The sequence below is a fragment of the Erythrolamprus reginae genome, chromosome 6 (assembly GCF_031021105.1).
Source record: "Erythrolamprus reginae isolate rEryReg1 chromosome 6, rEryReg1.hap1, whole genome shotgun sequence".
NCBI lineage: Eukaryota > Metazoa > Chordata > Lepidosauria > Squamata > Dipsadidae > Erythrolamprus > Erythrolamprus reginae.
Window position 1 is genome coordinate 6,314,093 of NC_091955.1, and position 24,073 is coordinate 6,338,165.

At 45.0% G+C, this 24,073-nt stretch overlaps 1 protein-coding gene across 1 annotated transcript in view; it reads left to right on the forward strand.

Moving 5' to 3' along the window:
* Nucleotides 1–1,239: 1,239 nt before the first annotated feature.
* Nucleotides 1,240–24,073, forward strand: part of NAMPT (nicotinamide phosphoribosyltransferase) — a 42,262-nt gene continuing 19,428 nt past the window's right edge. Inside the window, exons 1-2 of the mRNA XM_070755111.1 lie at nucleotides 1,240–1,518; nucleotides 15,090–15,246. Coding sequence (XP_070611212.1) covers nucleotides 1,255–1,518; nucleotides 15,090–15,246 — 421 coding nt within the window. The 5' untranslated portion in view covers nucleotides 1,240–1,254. The remainder of the gene's footprint in view (nucleotides 1,519–15,089; nucleotides 15,247–24,073) is intronic.

Genomic DNA, 24,073 nt, shown 5'->3' on the forward strand with positions numbered 1-24,073 from the left:
AGCAATAATAAAACGGCATATAATAATAATGCAATACTAAAAACAGTTAAAAACCCATTATTATAAAAACCAAACATACAGACATACTATGCATAAAATTGTAAAGGCCTCAATTCCCCCATGCCTGGTGGCAGAGGTGGGTTTTACTAGTATCATGTATATACTGTAAATATTATTATATCTCTGTATATCACCAATACATACTTGACAAAACAAAATTATAATGTATTATTATTATATTTCTATATATAATTATAAATTCAAATATTACATGGGAAACCCCCCAACAATCTCTTTCTCTCTCATCTACCTAGGTGTATGTATGTATGCCTGTATGTGTGCGTGTATATATATATACATACACACATACACACACAAACACACAAGAAATTCTGAGACCTGCTCTAGAAAGTGTGTACAGACTTTTGAGCTTGCGTAGGAATTATTAAAAGACGTGCCAGCATGTTAACAGGAAAGTGACAATAAAGGTTACCTCAGCTTAATTTAGTACCTTTATTTTAACGTTTCTCAACCTCAGCAGCTGAGGGACTTTAATGCTCAGAATTCCCACCCAGAAGCGCCAGATGGGAAATGTTGGGAGTTACAAGATCTCCCACACTTCAGCCAATGAGCTTTACAACACATTCAATTTATTTGGGACCCAGATTGTTTTGCTTCATGGTTTCCTTTCCCGGGTGGAAAAGAAACCACGAAGCTCCGTCTCTCCTCAGAGGCTCAAAATGTCAATTTATTTATTTATTTATTTAGTGGGGGGGGGGGTGTTATTTTTTAAAACTGGGGTCTTTCTGCTCTACTCGCGTCGCGGCGAAACGGGAGGGCATGAGGTGAACCTCGCGCGACCTTGAGGGGCGACCGTCCGCGCCTCAGAGCCTCGAGGCGGGGAATCGAAAACAGAAACCCCGTTCCGCGACGTCTGCGCAGGCGCGCTTCACACATCCCGTCACTGCGCGCGCGTCATCTCGCGCTCATACCGCCTCCCGAATCAATCCTACTTCGTCCAATCAGAGAGACGAACCATCAGCGCCGCCCTTCCCTCCCAGTCCCGTGCGTAACATCGCCCCTCCCTTGTAAGTTACGAAAAACCCAAACAGACGCTCGCTTGGTGGGCCGTGACGTCATTCCCCCGGCTTGACCTCCCCACGAGAGAACGAGAGCCAATGAGCGGCGAGCGAGGGACGATCCGGGCTGGGCGTGACCTCACAGCTCCCTTCCCGCCCCTTTCCCCTCTCGGGGATGGCCACCCAATCGCGGCCCGAGGGCCCGCGTGACGTCCAGGCCCCGCCCCGCCCGTCCCGGAGGGTGGGCAAAGCGCGAGGCGGCGGAGCCCCTTTTCTTGCTTCGTTCTTGCGCCGTGAGCTCCGAGGGGGGGTCCCGCCGGCGGGGCGCGCACCTTGGACGCGGCGCCCTTCAGCTCTTCCTGTCCGCCCCGCAGCCAGCATGGAAAGCGCCGCGCTAGGAGCCGAGTTCAACATCCTCCTGGCCACGGACTCTTACAAGGTTGGCTACGGGTGGCGAGGGGGGTCAAAACGGGGAAAGGGCGCACGAGGAAAAAAATGGGGGTCCCCCGCAGCCCCCTCGCCTCTCCTTCCACCTGGGAGTCCGGCTCCTCTTCCCTTGCACCGGGGCTGCCTAAGTCCCCCCCCCTCCCAGGCCGATCTCGGGGTTTGGGGGGGGGGGTCTCCGGGACGACGGGTGTGACGCTTGCTACAGAAAATGGGGGGCGGCCACTGGGGCAATCCGAGGCGCGGGGGGGTGTCTTTATCCCTCTCTCCTAACCTCCCCCACACCTGCTCATAGGCGCAGGTGGAAGGGGGGGCACCCTTTCTTCCCCTCCCATGGGCGATTTGTGTGTGGGGGGTTGGAGAAACTCTAGGGAGGGGGAAAGGATTTGGGGGGGGGGTAGACTAGGGGTTGGTGAGCCCCTCTTGGAGAAACTCAGAGGGATTTGGGGGGCAACCTGGAGGCTGGGGAGCCCCCCTAGGGAGAAGGGGGAAATATTTTTGGGGGATAGACTGGAGATTTGGGGAACCCCTTTGGAGAAACTAGGGAGGTGGAGAGATTTGGGTGGTAGTTGGGGGGGGGGCTTGGAGAGTCCCCCTTCCAGTCTACCACCCGTGGAGGGATTTTGGGGGGGTGAAGCCTGGAGGTTGGGGAGCCCCCCTGGGGAGAAGGGGGAAAGATTTGGGGGGGTAGACTGGAGATTTGGGGAGCCCCCTTGGAGAAACTCTAGGGAGGTGGAGGGATTTTGGGGGGTAGACTGGAGGTTGGGGAGCCACCCTTGGAGAGCCCACCCTCCAGTCTACCCCCCTTTGAGGGAAGGAGGGGTGGGATTTTGGTGGAGTAGCCTGGAGGTTGGGGAGCCCCCCTTGGAGAGAAACTAGAGAGGAGGGGGAGATATTTGGGAGAATAGACTGGAGGTTGGGGAGCCCCCCCCTTGGAGAAACTAGGGTGCTGGGGGAGAGATTTTGGGGAGGGGTAGCCTGGAGGTTTGCCCCCCCCTTGGAGACAAACTAGACAGGAAGGGGAGATATTTGGGGGGTAGACTGGAGCTTGGGGAAGCCCCCCTTGGAGAAACTCTAGGGAGGCGGGGATGGATTTTTGGGGGGTAGCCTGGAGGTTGGGGAGCCCCCTCTTTGAGAGAAACTGGGAAGTTGGATCATGGGGGGGGGGGTAACCTGGAATTGGGGAGCCCCCTTAGAGAAACTCTAGGGAGAGATTTGGGGGGGTAATCTGGATAAACTTTAGGGAGGTGGAGAGATTTGGGGAGCGTGGCCTGGGCTTTTAGGAAGCCCCCTTGGAGAAACTCTAGGGAGGGGGGGGTAGCCTGGAGGTTGGGGAGCCCCCCTGGAGAAACTATTCTATTTGCAACCATTTCTGTACATATGTAAGTTTATTATGGGTTTTCCTGTTCTTATTGCTAATTATTTGACTTTGTTTACTGTATGTACTATTTATTGTTGCAAGCCGCCCTTGTTCCCATTGGAAGTCAAATACAATTTAAATTAAACTCTAGGGAGGGATTTTAAGGGGGTAGCCTAGAAGTTGGGGAAGCCCCCCTTGTAGAAACTTAAAGGGGCAAGAGAGAGATGATGGACCAGGTCATCCCTGGCTTTTAGCCCTGCAATTGCAACCTGACTCCTTTTAGGTCCTGCAAAGATGGATCACTGGGATTTTTTGCACTGGGCACGTGGCTAGACCTCAAGCAGCCCAGAGAGGGGTTTCTCTTCCTCCCACCTTCCTCTGGTGGGGGAAAGTTCCAGTGGGCATAGAAAAGTATGCACAGCGGAGAGAGAAAGGGAAGCAATTGAGCAAGATACAAAGTGAAACTTGGGGCAGTTAGATACTGAGAAAGTCACGCCTTTCAACACCCAGCTTTTTCCCGGGAAACCGAAACATAAAATTTTTCTTTTTATAACTCCAGGAGGGTTTGACCTTCCCTCTGCAGCAAGTGAATTTAAAGCCTTGAATTACAGTCCGGAAGGGCTTCTGCAAAGATAAATTATCTGCTTGACCCCAGGGATTTTTTTTGAGGAATCCTTCACAAAGGAGGGGGCGGAAATTATGATTTGCAAGCAAACTCTTGATTGTATCACCATAAAATTTTTTACTGATTAGTAAGAGGGAGTTTTTTTGTTTTAAAGTGTCATAAAAGTATTTTCAAATTGCTGGGGTAGCTTTTAGCCAAATCAAAAATCCCTTTGGGCTTGCTAAAATGTAAAGGATTTGCACGAATAATGTGGAAGGCCAAAAATGAAATTGGTTTTTAATATTATTTATTTATTCAATTCAACTTCTATGCCGCTCAATCTCGAAGGACTCAGGGCGGCTTGCAACAACCCTATAAATACAGAACGATAAAAAGAAGTCAAGTTTAAAATCTAAAAGAATTATCAAACCCTAATTAAAAAAGCCATTAATTAATCAATCACAATAACGTGCCTATAAAACATTCATATGATTTGGCCATGAAAGTTGTTAATTCATGGGCCTGCCGGCCAAGCCAGGTCTTAGTGGCTTTATGGAAGGCCAATAGAGTGGGAGAAGTACGAACATCGAGGGGGGGGAGAGTTGATTCCATAGAGCCGGGGCAGCCACAGATAAGGCCCTTCCTCATGGCCCTGCCAACCTGCAATGTTTAGTCGATGGTACCCGGAGGATGACGACTCTATGTGCTCTTATTGGTCACTGAGAGATACGCGTCAAGAGACGGTCCCGTAATTAGTCTGGTCCTGAGCCATGTAATAATAATAATAATAATAATTTATTGGATTTGTATGCTGCCCCTCTCCGCAGACTCGGGGCGGCTAACAACAATAATAAACACAACATGTACAATCCAATAATAAAAAACAACTAAAAAACCCTATTATAAAACCAAACATACACACAAACATACCATGCATAACTTGTAATGGCCTAGGGGGAAGGAATATTTCAACTCCCCCATGCCTGGCTGTATAAATGAGTCTTGAGTAGTTTACGAAAGACAGGGAAGGTGGGGGCAGTTCTAATCTCCGGGGCGTGTTGGTTCCAGAGGGCTGGGGCCGCCACAGAGAAGGCTCTTCCCCTGGGGCCCGCCAAACGACATTGTTTAGTCGACGGGACCCGGAGAAGGCCAACTCTGTGGGACCTTATCGGTCGCTGGGATTCGTGCGGTAGCAGGCGGTTCTGGAGGTAATCTGGTCCAATGCCATGAAGGCATGTATTGATGGTGGAGGACTTTTTATTATTATTATTTTATTATTTATTAGATTTGTATGCCGCCCCTCTCCGTAGACTCGGGGCGGCTAACAACAGTAATAAACAGCATGTAACAAATCTAATGTTTAAAATAATTAAAAATTATTTTTAATTGTTAGGGTTTTTTTTGCTGGGATCCCCTTATTGGCTCTGTTTGTGTATATCATAAAGAGTTCATATATGGGAGCTCCCAATATTATTTATTGATTCGATTTTTTTTTAATGCCACCCTTCTTCTTATTCTCAAGGCGGCTTACAACATGTTAGCAATAGCACTTTTTAAAAACAGCCAGCCTATTGCCCCCATAATCCGGGTCCTCATTTGACCCACCTCGTAAGGATGGAAGGCTGAGTCAACCTTGAGCCGGTGATGAGATTTGAACCGCTGACCTTCAGATCTACAGTCAGCTTTAGTGGCTTGCAGGACGGCACTCTACCCGCTGCCAATATTCAGCTACAGGACAAAGGGAACGGCTCACGCCGAAAGTACTTCATATACCCACAGGTTAAACCTATCAAGCTGTGCCAGTCACCGAGTCCCTGAGGCTAGGAGTTATACAACATGCAAATTTGCAGCTTGAATTCTTCAAACGAAGCAGGAAAGTTTAGTTTTGACTCAGGTGGTGGCCACTGTTTAAAACTTCTAATGCGGTCTTTCTCAACATTCAGTTAGGTTAGTGGTGGGTTTATTTTATTTATTTATTTATTTATTTATTAGATTTGTATGCCGCCCCGCTCCGTAGACTTGGGTTGCTCCCAATTCAGCCCGGTTCTCCAAAATTGTTCTCCAACGCTGTTTAAAACCCACTGCTGGGTTAAATACAGTGATACCTTGTCTTACAAACTTAATTGGTTCCGGGACGAGGTTCTTAGGGTGAAAAGTTTGTAAGACGAAACAATATTTCCCATAGGAATCAATGGAAAAGCTATTAATGCGTACAACCCCAAAATTCACCCCTTTTGCCAGCCGAAGCGCCCGTTTTTGTGCTGCTGGGAGTCCCCTGAGGTTCCCCTCCATAGGAAACCCCACCTCCAGACTTCTGTGTTTTTGCGATGCTGCAGGGGAATCCCAGCATCGCAAAAACAGGTGCTTTGCTGGCTACGGAAGTCCGGAAGTGGGGTTTCCCATGGAGGGGAGCCTCAGGGAAATCCCAGCAGCATAAAAACGGGTGCTTCTCTGGCAATGGGAGTCCGGGGGTGGGGCATCCCAGCAACGGCGGTGGGTTTGTAAGGTGAAAATAGTTTGTAAGAAGAGGGGGGGGAAATTTAAACCCCGGGTTTGTATCTCGAAAAGGTTGTATGATGAGGCGTTTGTAAGATGAGGTATCACTGTATGTTGTGCAAAAGAATAACCTCAGCGATCTTTAAGCGGCATAGAAGTAGCGGGTGTTGGCATCCCGGTGCAGTCAGAGAAAATCAGAATATCTCCGGGACCGCCTTCTGCCGCACGAATCCCAGCAACCAATTAGGCCCCACAGAGTTGGCCTTCTCCGGGTCCCGTCGACTAAACAATGTCGTTTGGTGGGTCCCAGGGGAAGAGCCTTCTCTGTGGCGGCCCCGACCCTCTGGAATCACCCCCCCTGAGATTTATTTATTTATTATTTATTTATTTATTGGATTTGTATGCCGCCCCTCTCCATAGACTCGGGGTGGCTAACAACAATGGTAAAAACAGCATGTAACAATCCAATCCAATACTAAAATAGCTAAAAAAAAACCTTATTATAAAAACCAAACATACATACAGACATACCATGCGTAAATTGTAAAGGCCTAGGGGGAAAGAATATCTCAGTTCCCCCATGCCTGACGGCAGAGGTGGGTTTTAAGGAGTTTACGAAAGGCAAGGAGGGTGGGGGCAATTCTAATCTCTGGGGGGGGAGTTGGTTTCAAAGGGCCGGGGCCGCCACAGAGAAGGCTCTTCCCATAGGTCCCGCCAAACGACATTGTTTAGTTGACGGGACTCGGAGAAGGCCCACTCTGTGGGACCTAACTGGTTGCTGGGATTCGTGCAGCAGAAGGCGGTCCCTGAGATAATCTGGTCCAGTGCCATGAAGGGCTTTATAGGTCATAACCAACACTTTGAATTGTGACCGGAAACTGATCGGCAACCAATGCAGACTCTGGAGTGTTGGTGTAACATGGGCATATTTGGGAAAGCCCATGACTGCTCTCGCAGCTGCATTCTGCACAATCTGAAGTTTCTGAACACTCTTCAAAGGTAGCCCCATGTAGAGAGCATTGCAGTAGTCGAACCTCGAGATTAGAACTGCCCCCACCCTCCTTGCCTTTCGTAAACTCCTTAAAACCCACCTCTGCAGTCAGGCATGGGGGAACTGAGATAACTTCCCCAGGCCTATATTGTTTATGTATGGTATGTTGTATGCATGTTTTTTAAATTATGGGTTTTTACTTTTAATTATTAGATTTATATTGTACATTGTTGTTTTTTTTCTATTACCGTTGTGAGCCGCCCTGAGTCTACGGAGAGGGGCGGCATACAAATTTAATAAATAAATAAATAAATAAATAAATTTACTTGGAGCAAGCAGGTAGGAGATGGGAAGGAGGAAGGAAGATAAATAGATGTGCAAAGGAATAACCTCCGCGATCTTTAAGCCGCCTAGGAGTAGCGGGTATTGGGGTCCCAAGGCAGCCAGAGGAAAACCGTTTGGGGTAGAAAATTCACTTAGAACAGGTAGGTGGAAGGAAGGAAGGAAGTTAGGGAGGGAGGGAAAGGTAGGAAGGAAGGAAGATGGATGGATGAATGGATAGAGATGGATAGATAGATTTTCGAGATAGATAAAATGATAGATAGGGAGGGAGGAAGATAGGTAGATGGATAGATGAATAGGTAGAGATGGATGGATAGATAGATAGATAGGGAGGGAGGGAGGAAGATAGGTAGATGGATAGATGAATAGAGATGGATGGATAGATAGATAGATAGATAGATAAATAGATTTTCAAGATAGATAGAATGATAACTAGGGAGGGAGGAAGATAGGTAGGTGGATGGATGAATAGACAGAAATGGATGGATAGATAAGATAAGGAGAGAGGAAGGGAGGAAGATAGGTAGATGTATGAATGAATAGATAGAGATAAATAGATAGATTGATTGATTGATTGATTGATTGATTGATTTTCAAGATAGATAGAATGATAAATAGGGAGGGAGGAAGATAGGTAGATGGATGAATGAATAGATAGAGATAAATAGATAGATTGATAGATTGATTGATTGATTGATTGATTTTCAAGATAGATAGAATGATAAATAGGGAGGGAGGAAGATAGGTAGATGGATGAATGAATAGACAGATGGATGGATAGATTTTTGAGATAGATAAAATGATAGATAGGGACGGATGGAGGGAGGAAGATAGGTAGATGGATGAATGAATAGACAGAGATGGATGGATGGATAGATAGATTTGATTGATTTTTGAGATAGATAGAATGAATAGGGAGGGAGGGAGGGATAAGTAGGGAGGGAGGGAGGAAGATAGGTAGATGGATGACTGAATACAGATGGATGGATGGATAGTGTCAGAATGGCTCCACTCAGTATTTAAGAAAAGTAAAACTCAGAGTCCATTTTGAACTTGAAAAGTAAATTTTACTAAATCACAAGTGAATGCATCAGAAGCAAAGCAAAGTCCGAGGAAAAAGGCGCGATAGTTGCCCGTATCAAAGTATCCCATTCGCCCCCCTTTGGGAAATAACCAATCCCCATTGTCCAACTTCGTCAGGTGGACACATCTTCACTGGCGCCTCATGCTTATGGAATGCCGCTACTAACAGACATTCTTATCTCCTCTTCTCAAGGAGAAACGAAAGTCTTCTGAACTTCGCCAGAAGAAAACAAAACTTACCAGGGTCCCTCCAGAAATTTCCCCTCCCAAATCCCCAAAGACCTCCCCCCTCTCCCCCCCCAAGCGTAGTCGAAAGATGAAACATGGCGAGACTGACAGATAGATAGGGAGAGAGGGAGGAACAGGAAGGAAGATAGGTAGACGGATGAATGAATGGATAGATAGAGATGGATAGATACATAGACGGACAATTCAAAAGCAAGCTCCATTGTGGGATTTTGTTGCAGGCTGCAAGGGATGATCATTTAAACCTTACTCACAACTCTCTTGGAATTTTTTTTTTTTAAAGATGGGTAGGGTAGATTGCCTTCTGCAGGCCCAACTTAGTCGGTCCAGCTTGTGGGTGGGAGCATTTGGAAAGCACTGGCGATATACAGGGGGTGGACAAAAAAATGGAAACACCTTGCAGCTCTTCCGTGGAATCCAGATTTGTGAAGCTCCCTTCGAACAGTTTTTGTGGAAACTGGGTTCTGTACGTGTCTATTGAGCGCTGTAGTGATTTTTTTGGAGCTGTGGTCTTGCGATCCGCTCTAACCATTCGCTTTAGAGTCCGACAGTCTCTCTCAGACAACTTCGACTTTCGACCAGCCAGACCTGTGCTTGGCTGAGGACGTTTTCCCTTCTCTTTCCAAAGCAGTCATTACTTTTGAGACATGACCTCTTGAAATGCCAAACATTCAGGCACTTTCTGTTGCACTAGCGCCTGCCATTCGAGCACCCACAATTGGGCCTCTTTGAAAGTCTCAGCGGTCTGCCATTTCTAGAAGGTTATAACCAATTTCCTTAAATTTCTGTTTTAAAAAAAGGTAGTTTAAAAACAAACAAAACTAGTATATACCCTCGAAGTAATAAGACGGGATTTAATACACCAACTACATTCTTTTTTTTAATAGGAAAGTGAACACAAGAACAAGGGGACACAATCTGAAGTTAGTTGGGGGAAAGATCAAAAGCAACATGAGAAAATATTATTTTATTGAAAGAGTAGTAGATCCTTGGAACAAACTTCCAGCAGACGTGGTAGATAAATCCACAGGAACTGAATTTAAACATGCCTGGGATAAACATATATCCATTGTAAGATAAAATACAGGAAATAGTATAAGGGCAGGCTAGATGGACCATGAGGTCTTTGTCTGCCGTCAGACTTCTATGTTTCTATTCTCTAATTTTATGTTGTACTGAGCTGTAGCACCAGCCAAGTTCCTGGTCCTTCTTTACCTATTTCCTATACTCCCTCCCTTTATTTTACCTTTCTTCAACATCTTTCTCTTTCTATTGTTTTTCTTTTCTCTCTCTCCCTTTCTTTACTTTGTTTCTTATTATTCTCTAATTTCTAAATATTATGTGATGTTTACGGTATCGACCTCAAATGTTATGATTTACAACCTAATTACTGTAGACTTATTTTGTCTTACCCTTTCTATTTTTGTAAAACTCAATAAAGATCATTTTTTATAAAAATAAAAAAACAATCAAACAAAAAACAAAAAACAAACAAACATTAAAATATGTCAGGTTTTGATTGATTTGAACATGTTCAAACATTGTGATGCCAAGTCCTTCCTTCCTTCCTTCCATCCATCCATCCATCCATCCATCCATCCATCCATCCATCCATCCATCCATCCATGAGGTCTTTTTCTGCTGTCAATCTTCTATGTTTCTATAAATGAACCTATTTTCTCTTTGGAGAGTGCCGTATTTTACTCTGTGATCTTTTACCCCAGTTAGCTTGTGAAAAGAGTGCTGGTAAAAACCCATAATATATATGTCTTCATTCATAATACCAAATTTTCTTTTAAACACCCTGTCCCTTCCAAACTTAAAATCCAAAATAGTGACCATCTGCTATCTGGACAGGTGATTGTGAAAAGGTATTTTAGGCATTGATGCTTTGTTTGTTTTTGTTATTCTATGTAGGTTTTAGTGTATTATGTTGGAGAAAAATAAAAATATATATACCCCCCAAAAATGAAAATGTATGCGAAAAATCAATAAAGATATTGATAAAGAAAGGGGTATTGAAAAGAAGCAGTAATTTGGCATATTGGGCCCGATATGTACAGTGTTTATGTGTATATTCTTTTAGGTTATTTGTATAATTTTATATTGATACAAACTGGCCTGTGCTTTAATTTAATGCACACTCTGGTGTTTAGTCAAGTTTGTCTCTAGTGTTACATAGAAACATAGAAGTCTGATGGCAGAAAAAGTCCTTATGATCCATCTAGTCTGCCCTTATACTATTTTCTGTATTTTATCTTAGGATGGATCTATGTTTATCCCAGGCATGTTTAAATTCAGTTACTGTGGATTTACCAACCACGTCTGCTGGAAGTTTGTTCCAAGGATCTACGACTCTTTCAGTGAAATAATATTTTCTCACGTTGCTTTTGATCTTTCCCCCAACTAACCTCAGATTGTGCCCCCTTGTTCTTGTGTTCACTTTCCTATTATAAACGCTTCCCTCCTGGACCTTATTTAACCCTTTAACATATTTAAATGTTTCTATCATGTCCCCCCTTTTCCTTCTGTCCTCCAGACTATACAGATTGAGTTCATTAAGTCTTTCCTGATACGTTTGATGCTTAAGACCTTCCACCATTCTTGTAGCCCGTCTTTGGACCCGTTCAATTTTGTCAATATCTTTTTGTAGGTGAGGTCTCCAGAACTGAACTCAGTATTATTCCAAATGTGGTCTCACCAGCACTCTCTATAGCTGGATCATAATCTCCCTCTTCCTGCTTGTTATACCACTAGCTATGCAGCCAAGCATCCTATTTGCTTTCCCTACCGCCTGACTGCACTGTTCACCCATTTTGAGACTGTCAGAAATCACTACCCCTAAATATGAAATAGTTACAACTATAGATTAGCTCAGAAGCACAAATAGTTACCATAAGTTACAACTGTGGTACAAAATAGTTAAAATGCCATTCACCTTTTTTATATAGAGACAAAGGGAAATCATTTTTGGGGGTGGGGTATATCCAACCAGTTAATATTTTCCTGAAAATTTAATCTAAAATAAACAATAGATAGGGGTGAACGAAATAAATAACAAGGCCTATCTTTTATGAAATCGGATGGTTTGCGGATTCTGGAGGCTATTTTTTTAATAGCTATTGAAAACTGTGACCCAGTTTTTTTAAAAGATCCAAGAGGAATGTCTGAAATAAGCTTTAAATAACATTCGCATTCAGACAGTGTTGATACCTGGCATAGAAAAATCATTTCCTCCTCCAAAGGTATTTAAATCAGGTTGATTGGAAATATGGACCAATCTCTAGCTTTGTTTAAGCAGAGAAACATATATTGACTTAAGAAGACAAAAACTCTAGAGGGAAACTTAAAATACTGCATTAGATGTTAGGTTAGATTTTGGAATTAAATGTCTATTTCAAAATGTTTTGAATAATTTGCCCACTTGCAAATTTACAATTAAAAGGAATAAAACAGAATGCAAGCAATTCTATTCAAACTAATGACTGGGAGAGTTAATATTTTGGGGTCAACTGATATTAAAGTGTTCCCTTGATTTTCGTGGGTTCAAATGTCACGAAAAGCCTATACCATGGTTTTTCAAAAATATTAATTAAAAAATGCTTCACTTATTATTATTATTATTATTATTATTATTATTATTATTATTTTCCCCCCTATACCACGGTTTTTCCCGCCCGATGACGTCATATGTCATCGCCAAACTTTCGTTCGCCTTTAATAAATATTTTTTAATAAACTTTAATAAATAAACATGGTGAGTAATAATCTAAATGATTGCTAAGGGAATGGGAAATTGTAATTTAGGGGTTTTAAGTGATACTGTCCATAGCCAAAAATAGTGTATTTACGTCCGCATCTCTACTTTGCGGAAATTCGACTTTCGCGGGCGGTCTCGGAACGCATCCCCCACGAAAATCGAAGGAACACTGTATACATTTTTTTTTAATGGAACATATGCACCAAAGACGGCATCATTAAAGAAGGCATCTATACAATATACTGTTGATATTCAGTCTTGTTAGAAAACGCACCATGTTTGGGAGAGATTAGAAGGGGCTTTTATAGAATAGAATAGAATAATTTATTGGCCAAGTGTGATTGGACGCATGAGGAATTTGTCTTTGGTGCAGATGCTCTCAGTGTACATAAAATAAAAGATGCATTTGTCAAGAATCATGAGGTACAACACTTAATGATTGGAAAGACTTAATGAACTCAATCTGTATAGTCTGGAGGACAGAAGGAAAAGGGGGGACATGATCGAAACATTTAAATATGTCAAAGGGTTAAATAAGGTCCAGGAGGGAAGTGTTTTTAATAGGAAAGTGAACACAAGAACAAGGGGACACAATCTGAAGTTAGTTGGGGGAAAGATCAGAAGCAACGTGAGAAAATATTATTTGACTGAAAGAGTAGTAGATGCTTGGAACAAACTTCCAGCAGACGTGGTTGGTAAATCCACAGTAACCGAATTGAAACATGCCTGGGATAAACATATGACCTTTAAAGCCCTTCATGGCATCGGACCAGAATACCTCCGAGACCGCCTCCTGCCGCACGAATCCCAGCGACCGATTAGGTCCCACAGAGTGGGCCTTCTCCGGGTCCCGTCAACTAAACAGTGTCGGTTGGCGGGCCCCAGGGGAAGAGCCTTCTCTGTGGCGGCACCGGCTCTCTGGAACCAACTCCCCCCGGAGATTAGAACTGCCCCTACTCTACCTGCCTTCCGTAAACTCCTTAAAACCCACCTTTGCCGTCAGGCATGGGGGAACTAAGACATCTCCCCCTGGGCATGTTTAAATTGTGTATGGTATGCTTGTGAGTGTGTATGTACTATACGGGGTTTTCTTTTTAAATCTTAAACGTTTTAAATGTATTCAGATTATTTATGATTTGTTTTTCTCTGCTGTGAGCCGCCCCGAGTCCTCGGAGAGGCATACAAATCTAAATAATAAATAAATAAATAAATATCCATTGTAAGATAAAACACAGGAAATAGTATAAGGGCAGACTAGATGGACCATGAGGTCTTTTTCTGCCGTCAGTCTTCTATGTTTCTATGTTTCTATAAATTGTAAGGGCACAAGCAACTTTACGGTTGTACAGTCATTTTATTGATGTGTTTTTGAGATTTGTAGTGCAAATAAGAAACACGTGGGTGTGTGGCGCGATAATATAATCGTATCTAGTTCTACCCAATGAATTATTTCCGAGCCAAACGTTGGTCAGCCTGTACTTGAATGCAGTTTTTTTGTCTCTAAAAGAATTCTGCTAATAAATCTAATTGCGAAGCTGCAGAGAAAGGCATGGCTGTCACATTTACCTGGAATTACCAGCTTCACCTCTCAGTTGTGGCAAAAGTCTGTTGTATATAAACAAGGTCCCACAGGGTTGGCCTTCTCAACAATGCCGTAGGGGTAGAGCCTTCTCTGTGGCGGCCCCGGCCCTTTGGAATTGCCCCCACCCTCCTTGCCTTCCGCAAGATGTTAAAGACCCATTTATGCCGCCAGGCATGGGGGGGACTAATCCTCCCCCCCCCCAATCTTTCTGATTCTGGCATTTGAGAATGGTGTGATTGTGTAGAATTGAATGGTTTTTTTTTAGTAATAATGGGTTTTTAAATTAGCTTTAATATTGGATTTGTATCATATTGTATTTTGTTGCTGTTGTGAGCTGCTCCGAGTTCTCGGAGAGGGGCGGCATACAAATCTAATAAATTATTAATAATAATAATATTAATAATAATAATAATAATAATCGTTGCTCAGAATGAGTGGAGTGAGTAGAATGGAATGGAATAATGGAGTTGGAAGGGACCTTGGAGGTCTTCTAGTCCAACCCCCTGCCTAGGTAGGAAAACCTATAGCATTTCAGATCAATGTTTGTCCAATATCTTCTTAATTTCCAGTGTTCACAACTTCTGGAGGCAAGCTGTTCCACTGGTTAATTGTTCCAACTGTCAGGAAATTTCTCCTTAGTTCAAAGTTGCTTCTCTCCTTGATTAGTTCCCACCCATTGCTTCTTGTTCTGCCCTCGGGTGCTTTGGAGAATAGCTTGACTCCTTCTTCTTTGGGGCAACCCCATAGATATTGGAACACTGCTATCATGTCTCCCCTGGTCCTTTTTTTCGTTAAAACTAGCCGTGCCCAGTTCCTGCAACTGTTCTTATGTTTTAGCCCCTAATAATCTAAAATGAGAAAGAAAAATGTACGCTCCAAAATTGCCAGCCTAGAATTGAAATGGAGCAATGAATGTTTCTTCTTACTTCTAAAAGTTGAGGGAGATTTGCGCAACCCCAAATTGGTCAAACGGGAAGTCATGAAAACGATCTTTGAAAAGAAAAAAAAGGGTTTATAGCACCAGGGTTTAAACTTGGATATTTCCTCCCTCTCTTCTTATGGACTGAAATATTTTCTTAACTCAAAAGTTTTCTTATTACAGGTGACACATTACAGACAATACCCACCCAACACAAGCAAAGTTTATTCCTACTTTGAGTGTCGTGACAAGAAGACGGAGAACTCCAAATTGAGGAAGGTCAAATATGAGGAAACTGTTTTTTATGGATTGCAGTACATACTTAATAAATACTTACAAGGTACATTTCCCCACCACCCCCTTCTTCTATATTTTCAAATGTTGCCTTTCCATGTTGTCGCTATCATTTCCCGATGTCCATTTCTCTGCTGGAATATAGAATAATTTTCGAATTGTCTTAGGTTGTATCAAGGAGACGTCATAAATGTAATATGGAATATGTGTTGCATTGGGTTTTGTCCTGAATTAATTGCTTAGATAAATATAAGATCCGGACTCAATTACGTCTTAGCTTTTTAATGTTTATTCATTCTTACAATATATTGTGTTTCCCTGAAAATAACACATCCCCCCGAAAAGTACCCCAAAATAATACAGGGTGTCCAGCAAACCTGGGGAAAAAAAGGGAATCAGGGAATTATCTGGGAAATTGGTGGTTCGGGAATTATTATTATTATTACTATTATTATTATCCCTCTCCGTAGACTCGGGGTGGCTCACAGCAATGATAAAAACAATATACAGTGATACCTCGTCTTACAAACGCCTCGTCATACAAACTTTTCGAGATACAAACCCAGGGTTTAAGATTTTTTTGCCTCTTCTTACAATCTATTTTCACCTTACAAACCCGTCGCCGCCGCTGGGATGCCCCGCCTCTGGACTTCCATTGCCAGCGAAGCACCCGTTTTTTCACTGCTGGGATTCCTCTGAGGCTCCCCTCCATGGGAAACCCCACCTCCAGACTTCCATGTTTTTGTGATGCTGCAGGGGAATCCCAGCAGGGGAATCCCAGCAGTGCAAAAATGGGTGCTTTGCTGGCAACTGAAGTCCAGAGGTGGGGTTTCCCAGTGAAGGGAGCATCAGTGAAATCGCAGCATCGCAAAAACACCAAAGTCCTCAAAACCCACCTCCGGACCCCTGTGTTTTTGCGATGCTGCGATCAGGGGAATCCCAGCAGTGCGAAAATGAGCGCTTCGGCTGGCAAAATGAGTGAATTTTGGACTTGCACGCATTAATCGCTTTTCCATTGATTCCTATGGGAAACATTGTTTTGTCTTACAAACTTTTCACCTTAAGAACCTCGTCCCGGAACCAATTAAGTTTGTAAGACAAGGTATCACTGTACAATGACAGGGAATTTGAACCAAATAAATCGGGGGGGGAAACAAACTATTAAAGTGAATCAAGCAAACATGAGCAGAGTCAAACAAACATGAGCATAACTGTGGCCACAACTTGCTTCCTCAGCTACTGATATTTCTCCACGGCTTAGCCGTTTGGTATGACGTCATCTACAACCACGCCTTAAATAGATCGCAAGTTACACAGCGAAATGTCAGGGAATTTCAAAGTGCTTTTCCCCCTGGACAGCCTGATAATAAGACCTGCCTAAAAATTAACGCCAAGCGCTTATTTCGGGGTTCAAAAAAATAGAAGGCAGGTCTTATTTTCAAGGCAACACAGTAAAAAACATTGCTGTTCTACTTCTTGTAGCATGGGAATGTAAGATGTTTGAAGAGCCTCATTTGAAGAGGATGTTTTAAGAAGAAAGCATGTCTGGATCCCATCGCATTGTAAATTTAACGGATCCATTTTTGAGCAACCTGCTTGATTTTGGTGGAATTTCAGTTCCAGTTATTTCTGGATTATTTGTCAGATGGACAAAATCCGTTTTAATTGAACGTCAACCCTAGCCGTAGGACAGAAATCCTTCGTGACAGGTTGCAGTGGTTCTCAGCCTTTCTAATGCCGCAACCTCTTCGTACACTTCCTTGTGTTGTGGTGGCCCCCAACCATAAGTCTAGCGCCAATTCTCCCAACAGAGCTTTAAGCTGATTGGCAGGAAGGCCAGAGGGACACCCCCACTGTAAACGCCTGATTGGTCGGATTGTAAAAATATGCTCCAAGGCGCCAAATAGAAGCTTTAGTTCCTAAGTCCATGGGAAATTTGTCTTTTTCCAGGGTCTTAGGTGACCCCCAAAGGGATCCCAACCCCCAGGTTAAGAACCCCTGTGTTAGAGGATTGGCTGCACCCAGGATCAAGACCAGAAATATTCCTTATTGGATCTTCTCCGTACTGAAGGAGCGGGTCCAGCAGTCACATGGGTTGCTCATGTCCAATCCGGTGGAACTGAGCCTAGTATTAAAAAAGCTTGCCGGATCCGCCCCTTCCCCAGAATTCGCTCAGTTCGCATATCCTGCGGTTGTATTGTGATAGCTCGTTCAACATTCGTTCAACATTCTAACACCTTCCCTTCGATCTTTTCCTTCAAAAATAGTAAGACTGTTTATCCTTATTTGTTTTACTTGCACTAATAGCGCCAGCCGTTTGCGGCTCGGCTTTTTTCCCTTGGAGAAGTTGCGGTTTCGTTTTCCCCCGGCGGTTTTGCCGTGTACGATCCCCGCGGCCGCTTGTGGATTCCTTTAATCCCTTGGCCTGGAGGTTCTAGTGCAAGTATTAATTGATTGCCTTATTGATTCTAATTATTGCATATATATTAAAGGGCTTAAAATATACCTCCTGCGGAGTGAGACGGCTTTCTAGTCTCCTGGACTTAGTCGATCGCTTCCCCTTTAAGGCATATTCGGAGCGATTTTTAGGCGCGAAGGCCTTCGCGCCCTTTTTAAACTAGGCCTCTCGTGTTGGCCTCCTGCCAGCCGCGTAGGCCTCAGTCCACCGCGTGGATCCCGGAGCGGGCCTTGGGGGTCCCAGGCTAAATTCTCCACCGGCTAAGCCTCCAACCAGAGTGCCTTGGTTTACTTAATTGAAAAGTTTAGGGAGGCTGGCCCCGCTGGATTTGGGGGCACGAACTCTGGGTTTGCCCAGATTGTCCTCACGTCTCAGCAGCTTCGAGGCCTCGAAGCAGGATCCATTCCTCTTGGGAAGTCCTTAAAATTCTTCTCCTTTTCTATTCAGTTATTGGCTCAGCCTTGTCTTCTGTTAAATTTCAGACTATGGCTTCCTTTCCCAAGAGAGGCACAACTAAAGGTCCCAGAGAGGCCAGGCCTACAGGCGATGAGATTACTAGTATCCCCCAGGCCTCTTCCTCCTCTTCTCCTGGGGCCCGCCCCTCGACTAAGGTCACCAGGGCCGAGAAGAGAAGGGACCTAGCCCTACAAAGAATCCATGACAAATCAGCAAAACGTTTAAAAGTGCAGGCCCAAGTACTCAGTAGTCAAGACCCCCCAGAGGCTTCTAATCTACCTCCTTCTGGGGTCCCTGTGTTATCTCTGGATGAGCCTAACCTAGACAGACCCCAACCTAACCTATGGGGCATAGGGCCAGAGGAACCAGATATTATTGAAGATCCCTCCCAGCCAGGATCCTCCCAGGCCTTTAGGGATTCTTCTGCCATTCCTGCTGATATTTCTAATTTACCTCCTGAGTTCCAATCTATTTTTGCTGTGTTGTCTAAGGCCATTGATGCCAAACTCTCTTCCATCAATGAGCTTCCCTTACCTCCTCCTCCTCCTCGTCCCTCCCGCCCCTTGGGTTCTTCCCCAGCGGTTAGGGCTCCTATTCAGGATGATTCAGATTCCTCTCAGGACGAATATGAGGATATGGAGGATGATGAGGACCCTTTCCAAGGGCTATCAGACGATGAGGAATCCCAAATAAAGGTTCCTTCTCCAATTACCATTTTCCCTTCTCAATTATTCAAATCTCTCCTCCTCAAAGCTAGGATTTCTACGGGATTAGCGGCCCAGGAGAAACAAGCCTCCACTTCCACTGATCCCCCGGAGGAGAATTTACCTTATTTCACTGAGGAACAGGAGGATAACGAGGTAATTCCTATGCCTAAATTGTTTAAAGATGCCTTACTCAAACAGTGGGATTTCCCAGCCTCTAGTCTTAATCCCTCAACTAAAGACAGGAAGTTGTACAAACTTTCCTCTTCCTATGAAGAGCTTCTATCCTTTCCCAAACCGGATGAACCTGTCAAGATCCTTCATTCGGCAGCGGCTGTGCCGGGAGAGGCGGAGGAAGTCCTCCGCCCAGAGGACAAGCGCATTGAACAAATGCTCAAAAGAGGATTCACGGCAGATTCCTGGGCCATTAAAAGTTCTGCAGCAGCCTCCTTTTTCTCCAGAGCCACGCTGCTGTGGCTTCGCCAACTTCAACAGCATATTCCTCCCGATGACTTGAGAGGTCAACAAGACTTCAACAAGGTCTTTGCAGCTGCCCAGTACGTGGCTGATGCCACCTTGCAATCTACCAGATTTTCTGCTAAGTCTATTGCAGCTTCTACAATGGCAAGGAGACTCCTATGGATTCGCCCTTGGCAAGCGGGAGTACGCCAGAAGTGGCAGTTATCCCAGGGACCCTTAAAGCGCGACCTTCTTTTCGGTGATCTTCTGGATCCTCTCCTCACGGAAACCACGGATAAGAAGAAAGTTTTGGGTCCAACTACAAAAAAGGCTACCAAAACGCAGTCCTTTCGTCGCCCGGGGCGCCAGCAAGATCAAGCGGCGTCCTATCAGAGATCTCCAGGTCAGTATTCCCCCCGCTTTCGTTCCCAAAGTAGGAACTCCAGGGGTAGAGGTTTTCGCTTCCAAAGGGGAGCTTCTTCTAACAGGGCCTCAAAAAAACCTAGATGGTAATTTTCCCTCTATTCCCATAGGGGGCCGCCTAGCTCATTTCGCCTCAAATTGGCGTCTCACCTCCAAGGACCCCTGGGTCATTGACACTGTTCAAACTGGCCTTCTTTTAGAATTTATTTCTCCTCCCCCCAAACGTTTTATTTCCTGCCCTTCTCCCAGGTCCTCCTCAGATTGTAACCGTATGGAGGAGGCCATTTCTCATCTATTGTCCATCAGAGCCATTCAACCGGTGCCTTCCGGTCAGAAGGGCCTAGGATTTTACTCCATTTTATTTATGGTTCCAAAATCCTCTGGAGGTTGGAGAGCTATTTTGGATTTAAAGAAACTAAACCTATTCATCAAATATAGGAAGTTTAAAATGCACTCCTTATCTTCTATTTTGGCCGCCATTCACTCCGGAGATTTCATGGTCTCCCTAGACCTCACTGAGGCCTACCTTCACATTCCTATAGCCAAATGCCACAGGAAGTTTTTACGTTTTTCCTTTCAAGGCAGGCATTTCCAGTATAGGGCGATGCCATTTGGCCTTTCCTCGGCCCCTCGGGTCTTTACAAAGCTCTTGGGGGTCCCTGGCGGCCTATATCCGGTCGTCTCCCATTCACATTTTATGTTATCTTGATGATATTTTGATTCATGGGAACTCCCTAGAGAAAGTGAAAACAGACCTTTCTGTCACCATGTCAGTCCTTCAGGACCATGGTTTTTCCATCAACTTTGAAAAAAGTCACCTCCAACCTTCCACATCCATTTCTCACCTGGGTTCCATTATCAATTCAGAATCTTCCCAGGTTTTTCTCTCTCCCGAGAGAAAACTCAGTATAGGGGAGTTAATTTCTAACATTTTATCTAATTCTTCAGTATCCATAGTAACTCTGTCTTCCCTTTTGGGGAAGATGGTGTCATGCATAGGCATCATTCCCTGGGCTCGCCTTCATGCTAGGGAACTCCAGTGGCTCCTATTACCCTTTCAGAGATCGGGGCACAGCAACTCAAATCGGCGCATTGTCATCCCACCAAGTGTTCGCAGATCCTTCAAGTGGTGGAAGTCTCCGGCCATGGACAAAGGATCCCCGTTCAGATGCCCGGATCAATTTGTCATCACCACAGATGCCAGTCTATCGGGATGGGGCGCCCACGCCCAGGGGATGATAGCCCAGGGCACGTGGTCCCCGGAGGAAGCTTCCAGGCCAATCAATTGGCTAGAGTTAAGAGCCGTTTCCCTGGCTCTGAAGCATTTCTCTCCTCGCATTCCCAACCGGCACGTTCTCATTCTCACCGACAACATTGCCACAAAAAGCCATATCTGCAGACAGGGGGGCACGAGATCCAAAGCTCTCATGAGGGAGGCCCTCAAGTTAGGCCTTTGGGCGGAAAAACATCTTCGGTCGCTCCTAGCCGACCACATCTCGGGGAGCCTCAACGTCCAGGCGGACTGGCTATCTCGAGCAACGATAGACCCAGGAGAGTGGAACCTCCATCAGGACCTGTTCCATCAAATCAGCCTCAGATTCGGCCTACCAGTCCTGGATCTCTTCGCGACCAATGTGAACGCCCAACTCCCTCGCTTCTTTTCCAGATTTCCATCCCCGGGAGCGGAAGCAATCAATGCCCTCCGGAGTCCATGGCCTCCAGGCCTACTCTACGCATTCCCTCCAATTCCAATTCTCCCGGACGTGATTCACAAGGTTCTCACCGAGAGGGCCCGAGTAATCTTAATCGCCCCTCATTGGCCCCGCCGGCCCTGGTTCGCGGACCTCCAACAGCTGTCCGTCCAGGACCCTTGGCGACTCCCCGTTTCGGGGGATATGCTGCGGCAGGGGGCCTCATTTCATCCAGACCCGGAGTGGTTCCACCTCACCGCCTGGCTGTTATCAGGAGAGACTTAGAACTGCGTGGTCATGACCCCGATTCAGTGGAGGTCATTTTAAAGGCCAGAAGGGGTTCGACCAATCGAATCTACGACCACACGTGGTCCAAGTTTCACCAGTGGTGTCTACAGGAAGGTCTATCCCCTCTGTGCATCCCCATACACAGAATTATTTCCTTCCTTATGCAAGGCTTCCATAAAGGGCTTTCCACCAGCACCCTCCGGCGTCATCTGGCAGCCATTTCATCTGTCCTAGGGGGTCCCCGCAGACAGCCTCTCCGATCCTTCCCTGAAGTTCAGGAATTCCTCAAGGGCATAGCCAACCTCAGACCTTCCAAGGTCCACAGGTATCCATCCTGGGATTTGCCACGGGTTCTCCATTCCCTCACGCAGGCACCATACGAACCCCTAAAATCGGCGTCCCTCAGGTACCTATCCTTTAAGGTAGCTTTCCTGGTGGCTATTACCTCTGCCCGACGCATTTCGGAGCTGGCTGCCCTCTCAATCAGGCAGGACCTTTGTCAATTCCATCAGGACAAGGTAGTCTTGCGACTGGACCCCACCTTCTTACCCAAGGTCAGTTCCATGTTCCACAGATCTCAGGACATTGTCCTACCTTCCTTCTGCCTCCAACGAGATCATCCCTTGGCAATTAGATGGCACACCCTGGATCTCATCAGAGCGCTGAGAATCTATATCCAACGCACAGGACCCTTTCGGAGGTCAGAAGCACTTTTCGTAGCCTATCATCCCAGAGTCATGGGGGCCAAAGTGTCTTCAACAGTAATAGGCCGTTGGATCAGAGGGACTATATCTAAGGCCTATGAGTCGGCTTCCCTCTCAGTTCCAAGGAACATCACAGCGCATTCCACCAGGAGCGCAGCCACCTCGGCCGCTTGGGCGACTCAAGCCCCGTTGGAGGAGGTCTGCAAAGCAGCCACTTGGGCCTCGCCAAATTCCTTCATCAGGCACTACAAGATTGATTCTTACGCTTCGGCGGACGCTGCCTTCGGCAGAAGGGTACTCCAATCCGTTATCTCACACGATAGCAATCTAATCCCACCCTAGGGACCATCTATTGGGTATGTCCCATGTGACTGCTGGACCCGCTCCTTCAGTACGGAGAATAGGCGTTGATTGCTTACCTGAACGCCTCTTCTCGTACGGTGAGCGGGTACAGCAGTCACTTCCCGCCCTTGTATGTGTCTTCTTCACCTTTCTATAATCCTTTTTCCTCTAACAATGAGAGTTGAACACTACAGAGCTTCACAACTGAGCCTAGTCTATGGATTCGCGAATTCTGGGGAAGGGGCGGATCCGGCAAGCTTTTTTAATACTAGGCTCAGTTCCACCGGATTGGACATGAGCAACCCATGTGACTGCTGTACCCGCTCACCGTACGAGAAGAGGCGTTCAGGTAAGCAATCAACGCCTATTCTAGATTTCTCATCAGCTGTTGATTCAGTTGATCAGTTATTTGGCTGAAAAGAACTTGGCAGTTCCCATAAAATTGACATTTCCCCTCCTTCTTGCAAAATTCCAGAAAATTAAATTAAAAAGGCTTTTAGAATAGAATTCTTTATTGCCCAAGTGTGATTGGACACACAAGGAATTTGTCTTTGGTGCAGATGCCCTCAGTGTACATAAAAGGAAAAAATACATTTGTCAAGAATCACGAGGTACAACACTTATTGGTTGTCATAGGGGTCAAATAAGCAATGAGGAGTAATCAATAAATAAAAATCTGAAGGGTACAAGCAACAAGTTACAGTCATAAGTGGGAGGAAATGGGATGAGAAATAAGTAGTAATAGTAGTAGTAGTAATTTATAAAGTAGTAGTAATTTATCTTATCAAATATTATTTCACTGAAAGAGTAGTAGATCCTTGGAACAAACTTCCATCAGACGTGGTTGGTAAATCCACAGTAACTGAATTTAAACATGCCTGGGATAAACATATATCCATTGTAAGATAAAATACAGGAAATAGTATAAGGGCAGACTAGATGGACCATGAGGTCTTTTTCTGCCGTCAGTCTTCTATGTTTCTAATAGTAGTGCAGACTTAGTTTGACAGTGTGGAGGGAATTATTTGCTTAGCAGAGTGACGACGTTCGGGAAATCCTGGCTGTTGTCCATGTGTCCCTTAGCTTATCTCCTCTACTAAGTAATATTTCAATTTATCTTATCAATTGAGGTTTCAGAATCTGGATGTTTATGGTCACCTATTATGCTACTAATAGGCAATTATCCTATTTGGATGCTGAATCAGAGGTTAATTATAGCCATAAAACTGTTACGGTTGAAGATTGCTCTTAAGCAATAGAAAAGAGAAACCGCCTTGTACTCTCTATCAGAGTTTGTTGCAAACAAATCAATTCCTAGAAGCACACACAGATGACTGATTTAGCTGGA